Source organism: Lynx rufus, unplaced genomic scaffold (genome assembly GCF_022079265.1).
Source record: "Lynx rufus isolate CCGP_SWC_20201006 ecotype Redwood Valley unplaced genomic scaffold, mLynRuf1.p SCAF_21, whole genome shotgun sequence".
NCBI classification, from domain to species: Eukaryota; Metazoa; Chordata; class Mammalia; order Carnivora; family Felidae; genus Lynx; species Lynx rufus.
In genome coordinates this window covers 2,873,359-2,893,698 of record NW_025814836.1, presented here as the reverse complement: position 1 = coordinate 2,893,698, position 20,340 = coordinate 2,873,359, and the positions used below count along the sequence as shown (strand labels likewise).

The 20,340-nt window shown below is 38.4% G+C and overlaps 1 protein-coding gene across 3 annotated transcripts in view; it reads right to left on the bottom strand.

The window, feature by feature from the left end:
* Positions 1-20,340, bottom strand: part of GABRB3 (gamma-aminobutyric acid type A receptor subunit beta3) — a 481,670-nt gene that overhangs the window by 33,046 nt on the left and 428,284 nt on the right. For all 3 annotated transcript variants that reach the window (XM_047086678.1, XM_047086680.1, XM_047086679.1), the window contains 2 exons: positions 5,421-5,503; positions 2,627-2,764 (listed from right to left, as the gene is read on the bottom strand). In XM_047086678.1, coding sequence (XP_046942634.1) covers positions 2,627-2,764; positions 5,421-5,503 — 221 coding nt within the window. The remainder of the gene's footprint in view (positions 1-2,626; positions 2,765-5,420; positions 5,504-20,340) is intronic.

Sequence of the window (20,340 nt, the reverse complement as noted above, 5' to 3'; positions counted from 1 at the left end):
GAGATGGACTAGGACAGTTTCCTGTAGGCAACCACAGCAAAGGACCTTCTGTAAGATCCCCAAATTGGCAGGACAAAGGTTAGGAGGGTAAAACAAAATTTCACTTGCATGATACTGAGAATAAATATCTGAAATTTTGCACTTTATATGTTTTGTTTGCCTCCCCTGAGTCTAGCTTGCCTCCACCCATTGTCCTGCAGATTCATGTGGCTGCTCTGTGTTTTACCTCCAGGTGGAAGTAGAGGTGGAGAGCATTACATTTAATCCTCATCATGGACTCTGGCTGGTCCAAATAAACTTCCAGAGTGTTTGTTCTTAACTAATCCTTTTTTGAGAATTCTATCAGGCTACAGAATTCTTCAATCCTATAGCCTGATTGACTGATCAATCCTGTTGACTGATCAAAATCTCTTTAATTAAGAACACTTGTGGAAAGGAAAACAAATCAGTGTAACATTTAATTTTAAAATATTTTTTAACAATGTAGCTTATGCTACTTCCTTATGAATTGACCATTAGACTAATTTTAAACTGCAAGCTCTTTAAAAAAAAACGTTATTATTGAAGTATAATTGACACACAATATAAAGTGCAAGCTCTTTGAAAGTTGGGAGGTTTGTAACTGACTGATATGGAGTCCCTGGCTTATATCTTGCAAATGCCAGAACTTGGTAAGTGCTAGAAAGAAGACATTGTACTTCATTCTGATGGGCTGATTGCTCTATGCGTAGTTTAAATATTATCCCCCACATCTGTAGTGTCTATTTGGGAGACTTTCTACCATATAAATACTTCAAAGAAAGACAAAGAGTGCATCTAGAAAAAAAAAGGCCTCTTAGTGGTTTTGAGGTAGAGGATTCAGGAAGGCCATTCTAAATGGTTGCATTTTCCTATGGAAGCACTGCACACAGACCTCATCCATCTTTTTGATGAGGCTGCATGAAAATGCAGTAAGAGATCCTCAAGACGACATATTGATGGCCACAATGGCAATTTTCAAGACCAAGGCAGGCTTGGGAAGATTATTCCACTGAGAGAACACTACTCTTATGTTCTGAGCAGAACATCTGCACATATCACTTGTAGCATGGAACAATTTGAATCCTGGTTCTAAAATCAGTAAAGCATTTTATCCAATGCATCACAGGGCAGATTTCTTGGTTGTAGAAACCATTGCTTAACAATAAGCCAATGTATTTGCTGGCTCTTACTGTCCATCTGACGTGAGTGCCTCTAGAGACTACAGGGATATCTGTAGCACCTCTTACAACAGAGGATAAAGTGGCATTGCATAAAAATGAGCCAGATTGGTGTCTTAAGCATTCGGGCTTTTGTCTATACTTAGCATGTCTCATTGGTTCTTAGAAGCTGGGGTAGAGAGGAGGGAAGTTGGCGCTTGACTCATTGTTCATTTATCCAGGGACGATTGCTGCATGCCTAGGACATGTCAGGCATTATACAAGATGGGGATGGGATTATGGGTAAACCATAACCAGGACAGGCCCCTCCTAATGGAGATGTATCCTTGAGGTGAGAGGCACAGCAGAGCAGTATTGTGGCAACACAAAGCAGCCACTTAATCCAGCTTGGGGAGGCAGTGTGTAAGTGTGTAAGCAGAGCAGAGTCAAAAAGTCTTCCCAGAGGAAATGGCATCTAGACTAAGCTAGAGAATGAGTCAGAGGTGACCAGGCAAAGGAGAGGCAGGTGGCTGTTGGTCACAGGCATTCCAGCCAGAGGCAACAGGCAGAAAGAACAGGGGCTTCCTTGGGCTTTATGAATGCCCTCACAGAACTGGAGCTGATTGGCACCCACTTGTCATTGTTCAAGCTATACTGACAGGAGAAAGCCGAGATGGAAGGTTCCAGCTCTGTCTTTATTTAGCATTTTCAACGCAGAGTTTGTGGTCTTTATAAAACCTTACTGATTAAAAAGGACTTTTGTTTATTACCTCAATTACAATATATATAGAAGGAATGCAAGGGTAACAAGAAAATACTGCACAATGTTAAAATACACATAGTTGTAATTTAATGAAACCTCAGCAAGGACAGACAGGATAGCAGAAATTACCTTCTCAATCTTTAGATAGTTGAAACAAAGATGACAATGAAACCCAGGCTGGGGCAACCTTAACCAGATAGTGTAAGGAGAATATGATCATATTTCAAGAAGCATCACTCACTGAGGGTGGCCCAATTTCTTGGACCACCAAGGCTGCTACCCCAGAAATGGGGTGAAGTTCTCTTACTTCTGGGAGGGGAATAGCACTACTTCCTCAGATCTTCCTCCTTCTCCTTCCTCCCTTCCTGTCTGCCTTCAAGGCTATCACTGGATTTGTGTCTGCCCAGAAATGAGAGTTTCTTATGTTACCATATGGGGGTTGGTTAAATTCACCCTAGCTTTTTAACTTCTCAGTAACTATCCCTGAATGCATCTCCTTGTGAGGTGATCTTTCCTTCCCATCAAAGTTTACCAATCCCTTTAGACACAGAGAAAAGGAGTACCTAAGATGATGAATTACTGATGACAGTACATCTTTGAATGACCAAGTTCTGTGAGTAAGCTTCATGGTTTCATTACGAGACCATCACTGCCTAGGCTTCCAGTGAGTGAACACAGGACTCACCTGTGGCAAAGACGACATTCCTTGAGACCAGACGATGCTCCACAATAGAGAACTGAGGGAGCTCAATCCTCTCCACTCCAGTGACAGCCTTATCACCTCCACGCCAGTAAAATTCAATGTCATCTGTGGTATAGCCATCTGCCATGAGAGAGAAGTGGGGACATGACAGAAATGAAGAATCTTCATTTTGTTTACATGCAAGCCTAAAGAAACTGTAATTAATAAAATGAAATAACAGCTTTCCCATATTTGAAGTAGATTTGTTCCATGTGCTTAACTATGAGAAAAAGCATCATCAAAGAACTAACTTTCAAATATTTTTGGTTACTACCTCTGCTGTTTCATTCAGACCACACTAGCACTGAGAAGCAGAGGAGCTGGGGAGGCTGAATGCTCTCACCAGAATTCTGTTTGCAAAGCCTAATCATAGAGTTGGACTGGATGTTGCATAGAAATGAATTTAAAATATATATTAACAGCACTGCAGAAGATGGTTGTAAGAAAAAAATTAAACCTCAAGTATAAGGAATTCTGGAAAAGCAACTCCTCTCAAAAACTATGACAAAGTTAAAACACTAAGGGTGAATTTAACATGTTGAAGTTTGATAACATTAGAAAATTTCAGGGCAAAGTAGGGTCCTCCTTGGTATTTTTATATGGCTTCATCAGACGTTTCTGGCTATGAGGTCTGCCATCTTTAGAAATGCATTTGGTTGGGATACTATTGGACCTTAGAAAGGGTAGTATTTATTACCCGGATTATAGCTCCAAGCCCAGATCTTAGCATAGTGTACATTGTTCACCTTGTAATAAATCAATCAATGCTTCTTCAGAATGAGACAATAGGACAATCAAATCTGATGTTTCTGGCACCACCGAAGAGTCTTCCACAGAATTAAGTTAACTTTATTAGTAAGGCTGATTAAAACTTAGACCTAGAGAAAAATATCCTATCAGTATAACAGACTTTTTTTTAATTTGAATGTGTAATACAATGTAAGGCAGACACTCAATATTTGACAAATAGGCCAAAGCTATGGGCATGACTGCTCTCCATGGCAAATGTCATCTCCCTTGTCCCATCTTCTGCCTTCTCTCCTTGGATCTGGTGGTTACAACTTTTGTCTCCTCCCTTCTCTCTGACTTCCTTACATTCCATTCACATCTGGCAATCATAACAGTTCATAACACACACATCTTACCAAGCCACTCTTCTGCTTAAATCTCTCAAATGTTTCCCAATACAATTAGTGAAATAAATCCAAAGTCCTTACAAGGATGTGAAGAATCTACAGAACTGGACCCTGTATGTATTGTGAGTACATCCACTCTCTTTCTCTCGCTCACCCAGCCTGGCACCACTGGTCTTCTGGCTGCAGCTCAGACTGCATACTGTGCCCAGTAGTGTGTCCCTCCCCCTTGTGTGGGGACTCACACTTCCCCACATTTCCATCTTGACTTAAATAAAAACATTTGTATATGTGTGTAGTCAGGTCACCAGAAAATCCTTTCTTCCACTCAAATGCTTTAACTATGGATTTTCTCTATGGCTCCGAAGTGAAGGATTATTCCTCACTTTCTGAGGAAGTTGATAACAGACCGTCCTACCCATTCTCCCCCTCAGTTCAAACATCACAGTAACAGAATCTGCACCCTCTGAGGCTACTCAGTATGTGTTCAGAGATTTGGAGTAGGAGCTGCTTCCTTACTTAGGTCCCAAATTTGCCTTCCTGAAATTTCCATCACCTCACTGGGAGTTGTGCCTTCCAGCCATACAGAATCCACTTTACTTCTAAGATAAACCTTCAATTACTGGGAAATCATCATTTTTCCACTGAGCTTTCTGTCCTCCATGCTAAATCTCCCCAGATGATTCCATTATGCATCACTTGACATGATTTCATGTCCCCCACTTTCTGAAAGCATGGCTCTCAGAAAAGTTGACAGTGATATACTGTCGAAATGAGGTGCACAGTGGGGTCAGTTCTATACAGGATGAAAACATGTGTACACCCAGCACAACTTCCCAGTATGGTTGCTCACAATGACACTCACTTCTCACCACAAATGCATCAGTAACACTGCAGTCATTTGCCTTCCCCCTAAAGAAATATGACAAGACTAAACCTAACTGAGACTAATTATAAACCAATCTATGATGGACCAGGATAAGTAACAACAGAAACAGCAACATCTGGATATGCCAGGAGATGTAGTTCAGGTATCAGGAGGGACACTTGTTTATTAGATAATAAAGATGCAGTTTTCATCTCTCACAAAAAACGTATTCAACACTGAAATACCAATAAGGCATCTGAATCTCTTAAAATTGAGAAAATTGCCAAAATTCAGGAATAGCTTGCTTGTAAAGCTGAGTTCCTGATGGGAAATGAGTTTTACTCCAACTGCCCAGGTTCCCAGGAGTAGAGCCACTCATGTGTGATGAAGCATATTGTGAGAAAATTGCATCTCAGTGTTTTTTCTCTTCTCACTGAATGGATCAAGGTGAGGAGAGCTTGCTTTCTTACATTTCAGTACACCAAGCAGACTCTCTTAATCAGATTAGACAGGAGAACCTCTTTATACTGAGTCTCTGTCTCTTTTTCTGTCTCTGTCTCTCTGTCTCTGTTTCTGTCTCTCTCATGACAGTTAAATTTGTGGAGTGGAGGATTAAGCCTCCTGTATTTAAGATAGTTAAAAACTATGGCAAGAAAATTATATATGCCTTGGAAAAGATGCCAAATAATGACAACACCTAAAATACAGTGAATGAAAAAGAAGTACAGATACCCACAGCTTTCAATTTCCAGCGTGCAGTTCTGCTCATCCAAGGGGTATCTTCTCAAGTCCATCATGCATGCTGCGGTTGTGGTGATTCTGAAATACACAGATGAAGGCATATATTAAAGATGGTATGAGAAAATGTAGCAGAGAAACTGCTTCCAGCTAAACAATGAGTAATGTCCATGTAGGGCATCCTTTCCTCAAAGTACACCTGATTAAACATATTTCATAATGTGTACTGAATGAATAACTTTTCAGTATCCTATAGTCCAGCTTTATCAAGAAAAGCAATATAAAAACTTTAAATCTCTTAAAATTACTCATGTTGACTTTGGATAATCTATGGCAGAGGAAGGTGTTTCTAAGGAAGATTTGGTCTTCAATTTTTATAGCACAGTTTTATAGCACAGAAAAAACATATGTGCAGGAACATCACTGATTAGATCAAGATTGAATTCTTTGATTTTCCATGTGAATGTCTATGTAGCTACAGATTCATAGGCTGCACTTTGGAACTCTCAGCCAAGCTTCTGCTTGATCCTATTTTATTATAGTTGTCTTTTGGGCTGGATCCTAATGATTCAGAGTTTCTCACCATGAGATCATATATCTTTTCAAAGAAAATATTTGGTTATTAATTATGAATGAAAATTGAGTTGGTTAGCTTTCCTTAAGGTCATCTGCGGCCATGGAAAGAATTTATATCATTAACTGTCCAAGGACAGTTAAACCTCCACCATGCAATGGTTAAATCAACTGTACATTAAGAGACAACACTTCTAGAAATGTCAGGTTATTTTCCAACTCTGTCTACAGCTTCATTTTAGGAAAACCAACCTACACAAATCCTCAGTTGAAATGCAATTCAGCCACTATATTTTATACTCTTTTTCTCTAGAATCCCACCCACAGTTACAGATGACTGAACCATTACTTGATCAAGAATCTATGATGTGGCCTTGAGTTAAAAGTCAGAATGGAGCTAAAGGAATTCTCTTACATGGAAGTAAATTAAAGACAGGGCAAGAACAGAGCTGACCTTGCAAGTTCATGAATTAGAGGATTTTGATGTCATTTTGAAATTGGAGAGTGAGGCATGAGAAAGAATAATAGAGGTAGAGAAAATGCAGAGAGTAGATGGTTGAGGAAATAGTGGTCACTATGGCTGGATCACAGAACATGGCCTTGCAGGGCATGTACTACATATTTGAAGGAAGAGCATTTTTATAAATTATGTGGAATGTGTAACTGCCAGCCCTCATTATAGCCATTAGATGGTGGATCAGAAGAATGAAGAAGTAAGAATGTCTTTTCCTGAGATTCGAGTTACCTTGAATTCCCAACCACCTTCCATGTTCCACCTTTCTTGAAGCCCAGTAATAAGCTTTCTCTAGATAGCCTTCCATATGAATATTCTATTTTGGGCTACATGATAAAGTTCTGTTCCTATCAGCAGATCTTAATCAAAACACCAGTAAAACACCAGGCATGTGCCAATTCTGTTGGGCTAGTCTCATTTAACATAAGTGAAGTAGTAAAATATGCCTTTCTATTAGCATATGGATAAGAAGCAGGTTGAGAAAAGTTCTACTCTTCAATGGCCAAAAAGAACAGTGAGGGAAAATGTCAACATATTTGGCAATTATGGATAAATACCAAATTATTCTCTACAAATAGTATGCAAGTGCTATGGAGACATATGCTATAAAGCCCATACCAATGGTGAAAGTGTGTCCTTTCCAAATGTCATAACACTTTCAATTATCATTCTAAGGAGTGGATAACATTCTATAATCCAAAGTCAACACCTAGCTCTTTGGTATATTTTTCCATAGCATCTGACTTTCTAGACAACTGAAGAACCAGCCTCACACTTAAATTCTGGCATGTTTTATGGCATATTGACAACCCAACATCCGTACAAGATGTCTATAAGGCAAAATTAGAATAAATTTCTGTTAAAATTATGAATTTTATGAAGAAAGGAAAAACATCTCTACTGGAAATATTCAAGTTTTTAAGTTCCTACATATTTTGGTACCTATGCACTTGAAAGGGCCAATAATTGAGATTACGATTTTGTTTTTCTTATTCTCAGTGTCACCGATACAAACAGGAACACAAACATATCCAGATTGTTTAGAGACTCACACTTATTGTGACATTATGTAGTGTGTTTCATGGGCATTACTGGAAGGGGAACATGATGCTGGAAGAATCTATAAAAGGGTATTCAGTATCCAGTATACCTGTTGTCTCGTCTTCTCATTCTGGCATAATACTGCCTATAAAATGGAGCCCTTTTCCTAATTTACTTGAAGAATAAGGTAAAAATATGTATTACTACCCTTCTCCTTATGGAAGAAATAACAGAGAAACCCTTTCATGATGAAAAGTACGACATGAGCGCCTACTCATGGTACAAAAAGTAAGCATAGGGATGACACATGAAGGAAAGAGGTCTGTGTGCTACTGGGACAGAAAGGTAAGAAAAGGGAAAGGAGGGGTGGGAAGAGGAATCAAGAAGAGTGCAACACTCCAAAACCTCTCCCTGAGCCACAAAACCGTCTTCCAAGTTGAGCTAAATTCATGACTACTAGGGGAGTGAACTTTTTGCATGAATTGGCCAAATTTTGAGGCCTGAGGCTTTGCAGAAACTATGGAAGGGAATTTGAATACTCAGAACTGAGACCTCAAGCCTAGTTAATGGGAATAGAACAAAGGCAGGAAAGCCACAGTGACTGAATTCCATTTGCATAACCCCCAACCTCTACCCACAACTTTTCATATTTTCCTCAATAAACTTTATTTGTCCTGAGAGGAGAATTTAACCAATATCTAGCTCCATTTCCACAACCCTCTGTAATCTGAGAATTCCACTACCATTTCTAAGGAATAGTGGTAGGGTCAGTGAGAAACATGACTGGCTAAGGAGTTTTGCATTATTACTCTTCAGTAGATACTTTTTTGGAAGTGTCATCGTTTCTTTTTTGTTTTCTAATTGAGAGAGAACAGTGCTTAGAGTGTCTAAGGCTGCAATTTATGCCTATGATAAAAAAAGAGAGAGAGAAAGATGGTAGCCAAGTGACAGAAAAAGTGTCTACCATTCAATATGTACTTTCTTTACAAATAGTCACACTTCGAGCGTACTGAAAACAGAAATTAAAAAAAAAAAGATGGAGAAGTTAAGAAGTGATGGATAGAAGACTAGGAAATGCTACAGAAAAGGATTTTGATTTATTATCTCAGGGCTCAGAACAGCATGCTGTCGTATCTGTACTTTATGTAACATTGGTTGAGAGTTTACTTTGTACCCATCTCTATGCTCAGGCCTTAAACACTCATGCATTTAATTAATAACCATATTATGAAGGTGTTATTACCATTTTCATTTGAAAGATAAACAAACCAAGGCTAGGAAACATTAAATAGCTTGACCACATTAACAATGCTGCTGGAAGACAGATACAGAATTCAGATCCAAGCAGACAGAATCCTATACTACCTCTTTAACATCTCTTCTGCCTTAAAGTATGACATACTATATATTCAACATTTTAAAAGGCTACTCATGGTGTGTGGTTCTTGTTGAAGATCAAAGGAGGTAGAGAAATTTGTAATTATATATATAAATACACATATACATATCTAAAATATATACACATAAAGTATACATATATAATATATACACAGAGAGAGATCATATACATACATGTAATATTCTTATCATATATATGGCAAGTTGTAAATACAATATGTAAAGGAAGATAGTAAATATTCTACATGCTACACGTGCAGTAACAATAGTGATATTTAACCCATTGTGGAATAGGGTAGAATTTAGTAGGTAGTCCTGCTTTTATAAGTGATATATTCCTAAAGATGTGTTTCATAGTCAAAAGTATGAAAATCCAAGGAATAAACTCAAAGTTTATATGAGGAGCGTTATCCCCAGTAAATTTAAAATTCTATTATGTGATAAGTGTCATCTTTGAACACCATCTATAAACTATCCCTGTGTGTCATTTGCCTGCATGTGTGTCATTTGCCTGCACAGCTGAGTGAGGAAGCCTGAGTCAAGAGACCCATGGCTTTTATTTTTATTTTTTTTTTAATTTTTTTTTTCAACTTTTATTTATTTTTGGGACAGAGAGAGACAGAGCATGAACGGGGGAGGGGCAGAGAGAGAGGGAGACACAGAATCAGAAACAGGCTCCAGGCTCCGAGCCATCAGCCCAGAGCCAGACGCGGGGCTCGAACTCACAGACCGCGAGATCGTGACCTGGCTGAAGTCGGACGCTTAACCGACTGCGCCACCCAGGCGCCCCAAGAGACCCATGGCTTTTAGCATGTTGCAAGGTTTTCACTTTGTCTCAATTACATTAAGATTACGAGCTGTACTTTGGTGTCAGCACTTCCATTTTTAAATTTTCACCAATTGAAAATAATAAGGGCAGATGCAAACTCTTCATGTCATTGCACAAATGCAGAATTCTCCGCAGACCACGTGGAGAAGCTGCTGTGGAAATGTTTTTGTTGGTTGATCATGACACTAAATACCATAAACATTTACTTGAAATATTCACTTGTCAGCCAAGGTACAAAAGCCCTCCTTGCCAATGCTGCTGGGAAAGGTGGACTATAGGCAGAGTCTGGGATCGTTACTTGTAGTGAATCATTTAGGCAATGCACACAATCTCTTTATCAACTTGTACTAATCTTTTAGATTCATGGTAAATACCAGACAGGACAGAGATGAAAATGTCCTTGACTGGCATTCTCAGAGCCCTACCAGAAGTAAAGTACCTCAGCCCAGCTACCTCTCCTCTCATTACTCCCATTTTAATGTTTTCATTACACTTAGAACCATCTACAACTGGAGCACCATCTATTTGTTGATTTGCAGGTCGCTTTTACTTCCTCAGGCAAGTCTGAGAGCAGGGCCTTGTCTCTCCTGTTGGTGGCCATCTCCTCAATGCCTGAAATAGTTCCTTGCATGCACACAGTAGGTGTCCCATAAATACTCATTGAACAAAAAAATGACTTTGAAGATATGGGGACCAGGCATAAGCACACAGCATGGAACTCAAGAAGTGGAAAAAGAAAGAGATATCTTAATCTTTCTTGGATTTAATCCCCCAAATCTAAGTGTAAGAGGCAACCTGCCCTCTCTCAAGCACTCCAAGCAAGAGCCCTGGCCCTGCACAATTACTGACTCACTGAGAGCTCCATGGGTTCATTTGTCAAGATGCCTGGGGGACACCCCCTGTGTTAATAGCCAAGTGGTCTCTGTGAATCTTTCTGCTGCAGAATGAATTCTTAGCGGGCCAATGTTGATGTGCATGAGTTTTATGGCCTCCACTGCAGTGATGATCACAGAAAAATGCAGCCATCAGTGGAATCCTGGCTCTCTGATCACAATCTTGTTAAACTAACAGGACTTAGGAGCAAGTTAGAAGCACCTCCTGTGTGACCTCTGGCTTGCACTTGGGATGCCTAAATGCCTGCGAACTCTGGGCAATTGCTGTGTCTATGGTCATGGGATAGCAGCCCATCTGGACTAGTGCTTTACAGGTAACCATTTAGCCATTTACAACAGCTCTATGGTAACTCATAGTCTTCTTCTTCCTGGTTCTCCATATACAAAGTTCATCAGGCATTTTTCCAGGAATAGGAACTCAGATGCTAGGGTTAAGTGCCTAAGTCAAATAACTCAAACTGACTATGTATTATTCTAAAGCAAGTGATTACTATTCAATGTGGAGAAAACACAAGGAATAAACCAACATTTAAGTTATTCCAATTTTTGTTTTACAAAAAATTTAATAAAGTACATTCATAGCACTGCCCAAAAGCCTTTGCTATGCAGACTCCTTAGCATGTTGCTGGGAAAGTTTTTGGGTTAAATTGATGTTGGCAGTCCCATTCTTTCCTTGCTTCCAAATATCCATGCTCTTAGCCATGTCATTTGAAATTCTCCTCACTAAAAAGAAGCTGTCTGCCCACCTCCTGAATGAGGGCCAAATTGTGACTCACTTTGTCTGCCAGAATATATGGAAGTGACAATGTGCCAGTCTCAAGCTTAGCTCCCAAGAGGCATTCTGTTTCCAGTCTCCTTTTGTGCTTCTGCCTTTGTTGTGAGAAAACCATGCCCAAATGAGTCCACTGGTCTTAGATGGAGAATGGCCAAGTGGAGAAGTATGGAGGTGCCCACTAATCCCTTGTAGAGACCACCCACCCCCAGGTCTGTGAATGAGCTAGCCAGGATGAGCAGAGATGTTCATTAATCACACAGACACACAGGCAATGAGCACTTATTATCATCTGGCATTGAGACTTTCTAGCTGTTTGTTACACAGCAGCATTGTAGCAATAGATAAGAGATATAACAATCAACCAAGATAATAACATACATAGAAAAGCATAAATTCTCTTATACAAAATGGAAATCACAACCTGATACTTCTCAAGAGTGAGATAGGATAGCAAAGCCCTTAGTAGACAGCATTTTTCTGAAACAGGGTTATTTATCTCTATGTTTCAGTGTAAAACCACTATCATTTTAAAAATATCAATTTTGTTGAAATGAGTAGTCATATCAGGAAAATGAGACAGGTCCTGATGTATCTCTTCTTGATTTTCAAACCATATGGTGATAAAGCAACACGAAGGCCAAAACTGGTAATAGTGCTGAATTGAAAACCAAAATGAACAGAAAAGTCTGTGCCAGATCCTTAATCATCTGCCAAGAACAGAACTGTCAAAATGGATGATTGAGGAAGTTCTTGAGGAGAATACTACAAGCTCAACCCTCTGAAGAGGAAGGGAGGAACCAATTTGAAAGAACCAGGAAAGTACTCCCTAATTATCTGAATCTGGTTATGTCACTTGGCAGAGCTTCACATCTAGAAGTATGTTGTTCAAAAATGGTAGGCACGAATACATGTGATTATTTTACATTTAAACTTTAAATCAATTAAAATTAAATAAAAGTTGAAAATTCAGTTCCTCTTATGCACTAGTCACATTTGAAGTGCTCAGCAGTCACATATGGCTGGAGACTACTATATCAGTACAGATTTTAGAACATCTTCATGACTACAGTGAGTTCCCCTGGAAAGGGCTAGAACAATAGCATTAGCCAGACCGAATGAGTGGTCTGGCCTTGCCCCATAACCTAAACATCCAGTCCCTCTTTCCCTCTCTCTTTCTATATAGGTTTAGAGGATACAACTCTCTGGTTGAAAGTGGTTGGGGAACACAACCAAATACATATAACCCATGAGCTCAAAGAAAAGTTATTGGTGCTAAAGGCAGATATCCACAGGGCTTGGAAACCATGCATGCTAGATTAGAAGATATCATTCTAGACTCTGTTCAAATTACCATACATTACACCTGACTTCAAGGCTTAGTCAGTTAACCCAGCAGTCAGAAGAGAGGTCCTACTCTGAATGAATGCAATTAGGCATAACAAATGGAGCACATTAACCAATTTTTCAGATTTATACCCTAAGAGGTTAAGGCTTCCAAGGTGAGAATGAGGCTGAAGGACATGAGGGTCACCATATCCATAGTCTCACTAGAAAATCAATTTGTGTCTAGGATATAGCCTACATAAGCATAACCGTGAGTAAAACAAAGAGGTGTTATATGAAAAGTGTGGAAGCATTGAAAATGAAACTTGGAATATTTGGAAGATGTATGTCTAGTAGTCAAAAGGCACGAATGCATATGTGCTCTCTTTAGAACAAAAACAGGGAGACAGGGAAAGAAGAGCCTGAGATAAAGGCATAGATAGATTCTGTAAAGCTAAGAAAAAAAGGTTAGGATTCCCAGCCATAGGCACTGAATTGATACTTATACTGAAGATAGAGACAGTGGGCTTGACACAGCTGAAAATAATTTAATGATGTAGATGACTTCTAAAACTTTAATGGGCATACAAATCACAGAGGGGTTTTGTTAAAATGTAGATTCTGAACAGAAGGTCTGCAGTTCTGAATTTCCTAGATGACGGTGCTGCTGCTGGTCTGGGGACAGTAAAACGGAAGGGAGAAGGCAAACTTGTAGAACCTTCCTAAGGGCAGAGGAAGAAGACAAAGCTTTGAAAAAAGAAGATGATAGGTAAAGGACAGAAAATGGGTATGAAATAGCTTATTAGAGCAAAAACAAATAGCATACAAGTCAACAATTAGTAGAATTAAACATGAAACAATAAAGAATTATTTTTAAAATATATGTAAAACTTACCATTTGCACCATTTTTTATTATTTATTTATTTATTTATTTTTTCAACGTGTATTTATTTTTGGGACAGAGAGAGACAGAGCATGAACGGGGGAGGGGCAGAGAGAGAGGGAGACACAGTATCAGAAACAGGCTCCAGGCTCTGAGCCATCAGCCCAGAGCCCGACGCGGGGCTCGAATTCACGGACCGCGAGATCGTGACCTGGCTGAAGTCGGACGCTTAACCGACTGCGCCACCCAGGCGCCCCCCATTTGCACCATTTTTAAGTGACAGTTTACTGGAAAGTACATTCATATTGCTGTGCAACCATTACCACCATCCATCTCCAGAAGTTTTTCATCATCTCAAACAGAAAACTCTTGTACCCATCAAACACTAACTCCTTATTCTCCCCTTCCCCTGGGACCTGGTAACCTCTATTCTACTTTCTCTATAAATTTACTTAGTCTAGGTATCTCTCATAAGTAGAATCATTTAATATTTGTCCTTTTGTGCCAGGCTTAGTTAATTTACGATGTTTTCAAAGTTCATCTTTGTTGTAGCATATATCAGCATTTCACATCTTTTTAAAGCTAAATAATATTCACTTGTATGATATACTGCATTTTGTTTATTCATATGTTAATGCACATTTGGTTTGTTTCAAACTTTTAGCTATTGTGAATAATGCTGCTGTGAATGTTGGTGTACAACTACCTGTTTGAGTCACTGTTTTTGTTTCTTTTGGTATATACCTAGAATTGGAATTACTGGACTGTATAATAATTCTATGTTTAATTTTTCAAAAAATAGTCACATTGCTTTCCACGGAGTCTGAACTGTTTTATATTCCACCAACAATGCATAAGGATTCCAATTACTCTGTAAGTTTGCCAACACTTCTTTTCTTTTCTTTTTCTTTTTTTAAATAATAGCCATCTTAATGGGTGTGAAATGGTATCTCACTGTGGTTTTGATATTCATTCCCTTCGTGACTAGTAATGTTAGGTATCTTTTCACATGCTAAGTGGCCATTTGTATATCTTCTTTGGATAAATAGTGTGTTCAAGTCCTTTGGCTATTTTTAAACCGCTTGATTTTTTGTTGTTGTTGACTTGCAGGAGTTCTGTACATAATCTGAATATTAAGTACCCATATCAGATATACAATTTGCAAATATTTTCTCCCATTCCACTGGTTGTCTTCTCAGCCTGTTGACTGTGTTCTTTGATGCACAGAATTCTCTGCTATAGTCCAATTTATATTGTGTTGTTGTTCTTGTTGCCTGCACTTCAATGCCGTATCCAAGAAATCATTGCCAAATCTAGTGTCATGAAGCTTTTCCCATCTTTTCCTAAGACTTTTATACTTTTATCTCTCACATTTACATCTATGATCCATTTTGAGCTCGTTTTTGTCTCTGGTATAAGCATGCAACTTCACTCTTACATGTGGATATTCAGCTTTTCCAGCACTATTTATTAAGTACCCTGTCTTTTATTCATTGAATTGTCTTGCCACCCCTGTCAAAAATCATTTGATCATATATGTAAACGTTTATTTTGAACTCTATTTTATTCTACTGATCAGTGTGTATATTATTATGCCAGTATTGCACTGTTTTGATTACCAGGGCTTTGTAGTAAGTTTTGAATCAGTAAATGCGAGACGTCCATTTCTGATCTTCTTTCTCAAGATTGTTTTGGATATCTGGGGTTCCATAATTCTGCATGAATTTTAGAATGGGGTTTTCCATGTTACAGAAAAAAGGAATTGGGATTTTGATGGGGATTGCACTGAATGTGTAGATCACTTTAGGTTGTATTTTCATCTTAACAATACCAAGTCTTCCAATCAATGAATACAAGATGTCTTCCATTATATTATGTCTTCTTTAAATTCCTTCAGCAATGTTTTATAGTTTTAGTGTATGAGTCTTTTGTCTCCATCATTAAATTTATCCCTAAGTATTTCATTCTTTCAGATGCTAATTTAAATGGAATTGTTTTCTTAATTTCCTGTTTCAATTGCTCATTTTTAACATATAGAAATGCAACTGGTATTTATTTACTATTTTTATGTGAAATTTATTGTCAACTTGGTTTCCATACAACATCCAGTGCTCATCCCAGCAGGTGCCCTGCTCAATGCCCATAACTCACTTTCCCCTCCACTCCCACCTCCCCATCAACCCTCAGTTTATTCTCAGTTTTTAAGCTCTCTTATGGTCTGCCTCCTTCCTTCTCTGTAACTTTTTCTTTTCTCCTTTCCCTTCCCCATGGTCTTCTGGTAAGTTTCTCAGGATACACATAAGAGTGAAAACATATGGTATTTGTCTTTCTCTGTGTGACTTATTTCACGTAGCATAACACTTTCCAGTTCCATCCATGTTGCTACAAAAGGCCATATTTCATTCTTTCTCACTGTCAAGTAGTATTCCATTGTATATAAACCACAATTTCTTTATCCATTCATCATTTGATGGACATTTAGACTCTGTCAATAATTTGGCTATTGTTGAAAGTGCTGCTATAAACATTGGGGTACAAGTGCCCCTATGCATCAGCACTCCTGTATCCCTTGGGGAAATTGCTAGCAGTGCTATTGGTGGGTCATAGGGTAGATCTATTTTTAATTTTTTGAGGAACCTCTACACTGTTTTCCAGAGTGGCTGGAATGTAGCCACTCTGACTGGCATGAGGTGATATCTGAGTGTGGTTTTGATTTGTATTTCCCTGATGAGGAGCGACATTGAGCATCTTTTCATGTGCCTGTTGGCCATCTGGATGTCTTCTTTAGAGAAGTGTCCATTCATGTTTTCTGCTCATTTCTTCACTGGATTACTTGTTTTCGGCTGTGGAGTTTGGTGAGTTCTTTATAGACTTTGGATACTAGCCCTTGGTCCAATATGTCATTTGCAAATATCTTTTCCCATTCAGTCATTTGCCTTTTAGTTTTGTTGATTGTTTCCTTTGTAGTGAAGAAGCTTTTCATCTTCATGAGGTCCCAATAGTTCATTTTTGCTTTTAATTCCCTTGCGTTTGGAGATATGTCAAGTAAGAAATTGCTGCGACTGAGGTCAGAGAGTTTTTCTCCTGCTTTCTCCTCTAGGGTTTTGATGGTTTCCTGTCTCACATTCAGGTCCTTCATCCATTTTGAGTTTATTTTTGAGAATGGTATAAGAAAGTAGTCTAGTTTCATTCTTCTCCATATTGCTGTCCAGTTCTCCCAGCACCATTTGTTAAAGAGACTGTTTTTTTTCCATTGGATAGTATTTCCTGTTTTGTCAAAGATTAGTTGGGCATACATTTGTGGGTCCAATTCTGGGGTCTGTATTCTGTTCTATTGGTTTCTGTGTATTTTTGTGCCAATACCATGCTGTCTTGATCATTACAGCTTTGTAGTAGAGGCTAAAGTCTGGGATTGTGATGCCTCCGCTTTGGTTTTCTTCTTCAATATTACAATGGCTATTCATGGTCTTTTGTGGTTCCATACAAATTTCAGGATTGCTTATTCTAGCTTCAAGAAGAATGTTGGTGTAATTTTGTTTGGGATTGCATTGAATGTGTAGATAGCATTGGGGAGTATTGACATTTTAACAATATCTACCCTTCCAAACCATGAGCACGAAATGTTTTTCCATTTCTTTGTATCTTCTTCAATTTCCTTCATAAGCTTTCTATAGTTTTAGCATAAACATCTTTTACATCTTTGGTTAGGTTTATTCCTAGGTATTTTATGATTCCTGGTGCAACTGTGAATGGGATCAGTTTCTTTATTTATCTTTCTGTTGCTTCACTATTGGTGTATAAGAATGCAACTGATTTCTTTACATTAATTTTGTATCCTGCAAATTTGCTGAATTCAGGTATCAGTTCTAGCAGACTTTTGGTGGAATCTATTGGGTTTTCCATGCATAATATCATGCCACTTGCAAAAAAGTGAAAGCTTGGCTTCATTTTCCCCAACTTTGATGCATTTGATTTCCTTTTGTTGTCTGATTGCTGATGCTAGAACTTCCAACACTATGCTAAATGACAGTGAGAGAGTGGACATCCCTGTCGTGTTCCTGATTTCAGGGGGAAAGCTCTCAGTTTTCCCCCATTGAGGATGAGATTAGCTGTGGGCTTTTCATAAATGGCTTTTATGATGTTTATCTATGTTCCTACTATCCTGACTCTCTCGAGGATTTTTATTAAGAAAGGATGCTGAATTTTGTCAAATACTTTTTCCACATGAATTGACAGGATCATATGGATTTATCTTTTCTTTTATTAATGTGATGTGTCACATTGATTGATTTGCAAATGTTGAACCAGCCCTGCAGCTCAGGAATGAATCCCACTTGATCTTGGTGAATAATTCTTTTTATATTCTGTTGAATTAGATTTGCTAGTATCTTGCTGAGAATTTGTGCATCCATATTCATCAGGCATATTGGCCTGTATTTCTCCTTTTTTTTTGCTGGTCTCTGCTTTGGGAGTCAAAGTAATGCTGGCTTCATAGAATGAGTCTGGAAGTGTTCCTTCCCTTTCTATTTTTTGGAAGGGCTTGAGAAGGATAGGTATTATCTCTGCTTTAAATGTCTGGTAGAATTCCCCTGGGAAGCCATCTGGTCCTGGACTCTTATTTGTTGGGAGATTTTTGATAACTGATTCAATATCTTCGCTGGTTGTGGGTCTGTTCAGGTTTTCTATTTCTTGCTGTTTGAGTTTTGGAAGTGTGTGGGTGCTTAGGAATTTGTCCATTTCTTCCAGGTTGTCCAGTTTGTTGGCATATAATTTTTCATAGTATTCCCTGATAATTGCTTGTATTTCTGAGGGATTGGTTGTAATGATTCCATTTTAATTCATGATTTTATCTATTTGGGTCATCTCCCTTTTCTTTTTGAGAAGCCTGACTAAGGTTTTTTTGTTTATTTTTTCAAAAAACCAACTCTTGGTTACATTGATCTGCTCTACAGTTTTTTTAGATTCTATATTGCTTATTTCTGCTCTGACTTTATTATTTCTCTTCTTCTGCTGGGTTTGGGGTATCTGTGCTGTTCTGCTTCTAGTTCCTTTAGGTGTCCTGCTAGATTTTGTATTTGGGATTTTTCCTGTTTCTTGAGATTGGCCTGGATTGCAATGTATTTTCCTCTCAGGACTGCCTTAGCTGCATCCCAAAGCATTTGGATTGTTGTATTTTCACTTTCGTTTGTTTCTATATACTTTTTAATTTCTTCTCTAATTGCCTGGTTGACCCATTCATTCTTTAGTAGGGTGTTCTTTAGCCTCCATGCTTTTGGAAGTTTTCCAGACTTTTCCTGTTGTTGATTTCAAGTTTCATAGCATTGTGGTCTGAAAGTGTGCATGGTATGATCTCAATTCTTTTATACTTATGAAGGGCTTTTTTGTGACCCAGTGTGTGATCTATCTTGGAGAATGTTCCATGTGCACTCAGGAAGAAAGTATATTTTGTTGCTTTGAGATGCAGAGTTCTAAATATATCTGTCAAGTCCATCTGATACAATGTATCATTCAGGGCCCTTGTTTCTTTATTGATGCTGTGTCTAGATGATCTATCCATTGTTGTAAGTGGGGTATTAAAGTCCCCTGCAATTACCACATTCTAATCAATAAGGTTGCTTATGTTTGTGATTAATTGTTTTTATATATTTGGGGGCTCCCATATTCGGCACATAGACATTTATAATTGTTAGTTCTTCCTGATGGATGGACCCTGTAATTATTACATAATGCTTTTCTTCATCTCTTGTTACAGCCTTTAATTTAAAATCTAGTTTGTCTGATATAAGTATGGCTACTCCAGCTTTCTTTTGACTTCCAGTAGTCTGATAGATAGTTCTCCATCCCCTCACATTAAATCTGAAGGTGTCCTCAGGTCTAAAATGAGTCTTTTGTAGACAGCAAATAGATGGGTTTTGGTTTTTTTTTTTTATCCAGTATGATACCCTATGTCTTTTTATTGGAGCATTTAGTCCATTTACATTCAGTGTTATTATTGAAAGATATGGGTTTAAAGTCATTGTGATGTCTGTAGGTTTCATGCATGTAGTGATGTTTTTGGTACTTTGTGGTCCTTGCAACATTTCACTCACAGAGTCCCCCTTAGGATCTCTTGTAGGGCTGGTTTAGTGGTGATGAATTCTTTCCATTTTTGTTTGTTTGGGAAAATCTTTATCTCTCCTTCTATTCTGAATGACAGACTTGCTGGATAAAGGATTCTCGGCTGCATATTTTTTTCTGTTCATCACATTGAAGATTTCCTGCCATTCCTTTCTTGCCTGCCAAGTTTCAGTAGATAGGTCTGTCCCTACTCTTATGAGCTTACCTTTGTAAGTTAGAGTCTGTTTATCCCTAGCTGCTTTCAGAATTTTCTTTTTTGCCAGTTTCACTATGATATGTCATGCAGAAGATCGATTCAAGTTACCTCTGAAGGGAGTTCTCTGTGTCTCTTGGATTTCAATGCCTTTTTCGTTCCCCAGCTCAGGGAAATTCTCAGCTATGATTTGTTCAAGTACCCCTACAGCTCTTTTCTCTCTCTCTTCTTCTTCTGGAATTCCTATGATTTGGATATTGTTCTGTTTGATTGCATCACTTAGTTCTCTAATTCTCCCCTTATACTCCTGGATTTTTCATCTCTCTTCTCAGCTTCCTCTTTTTCCATAATTTTACCTTCTGATTCATTTATTCTCTC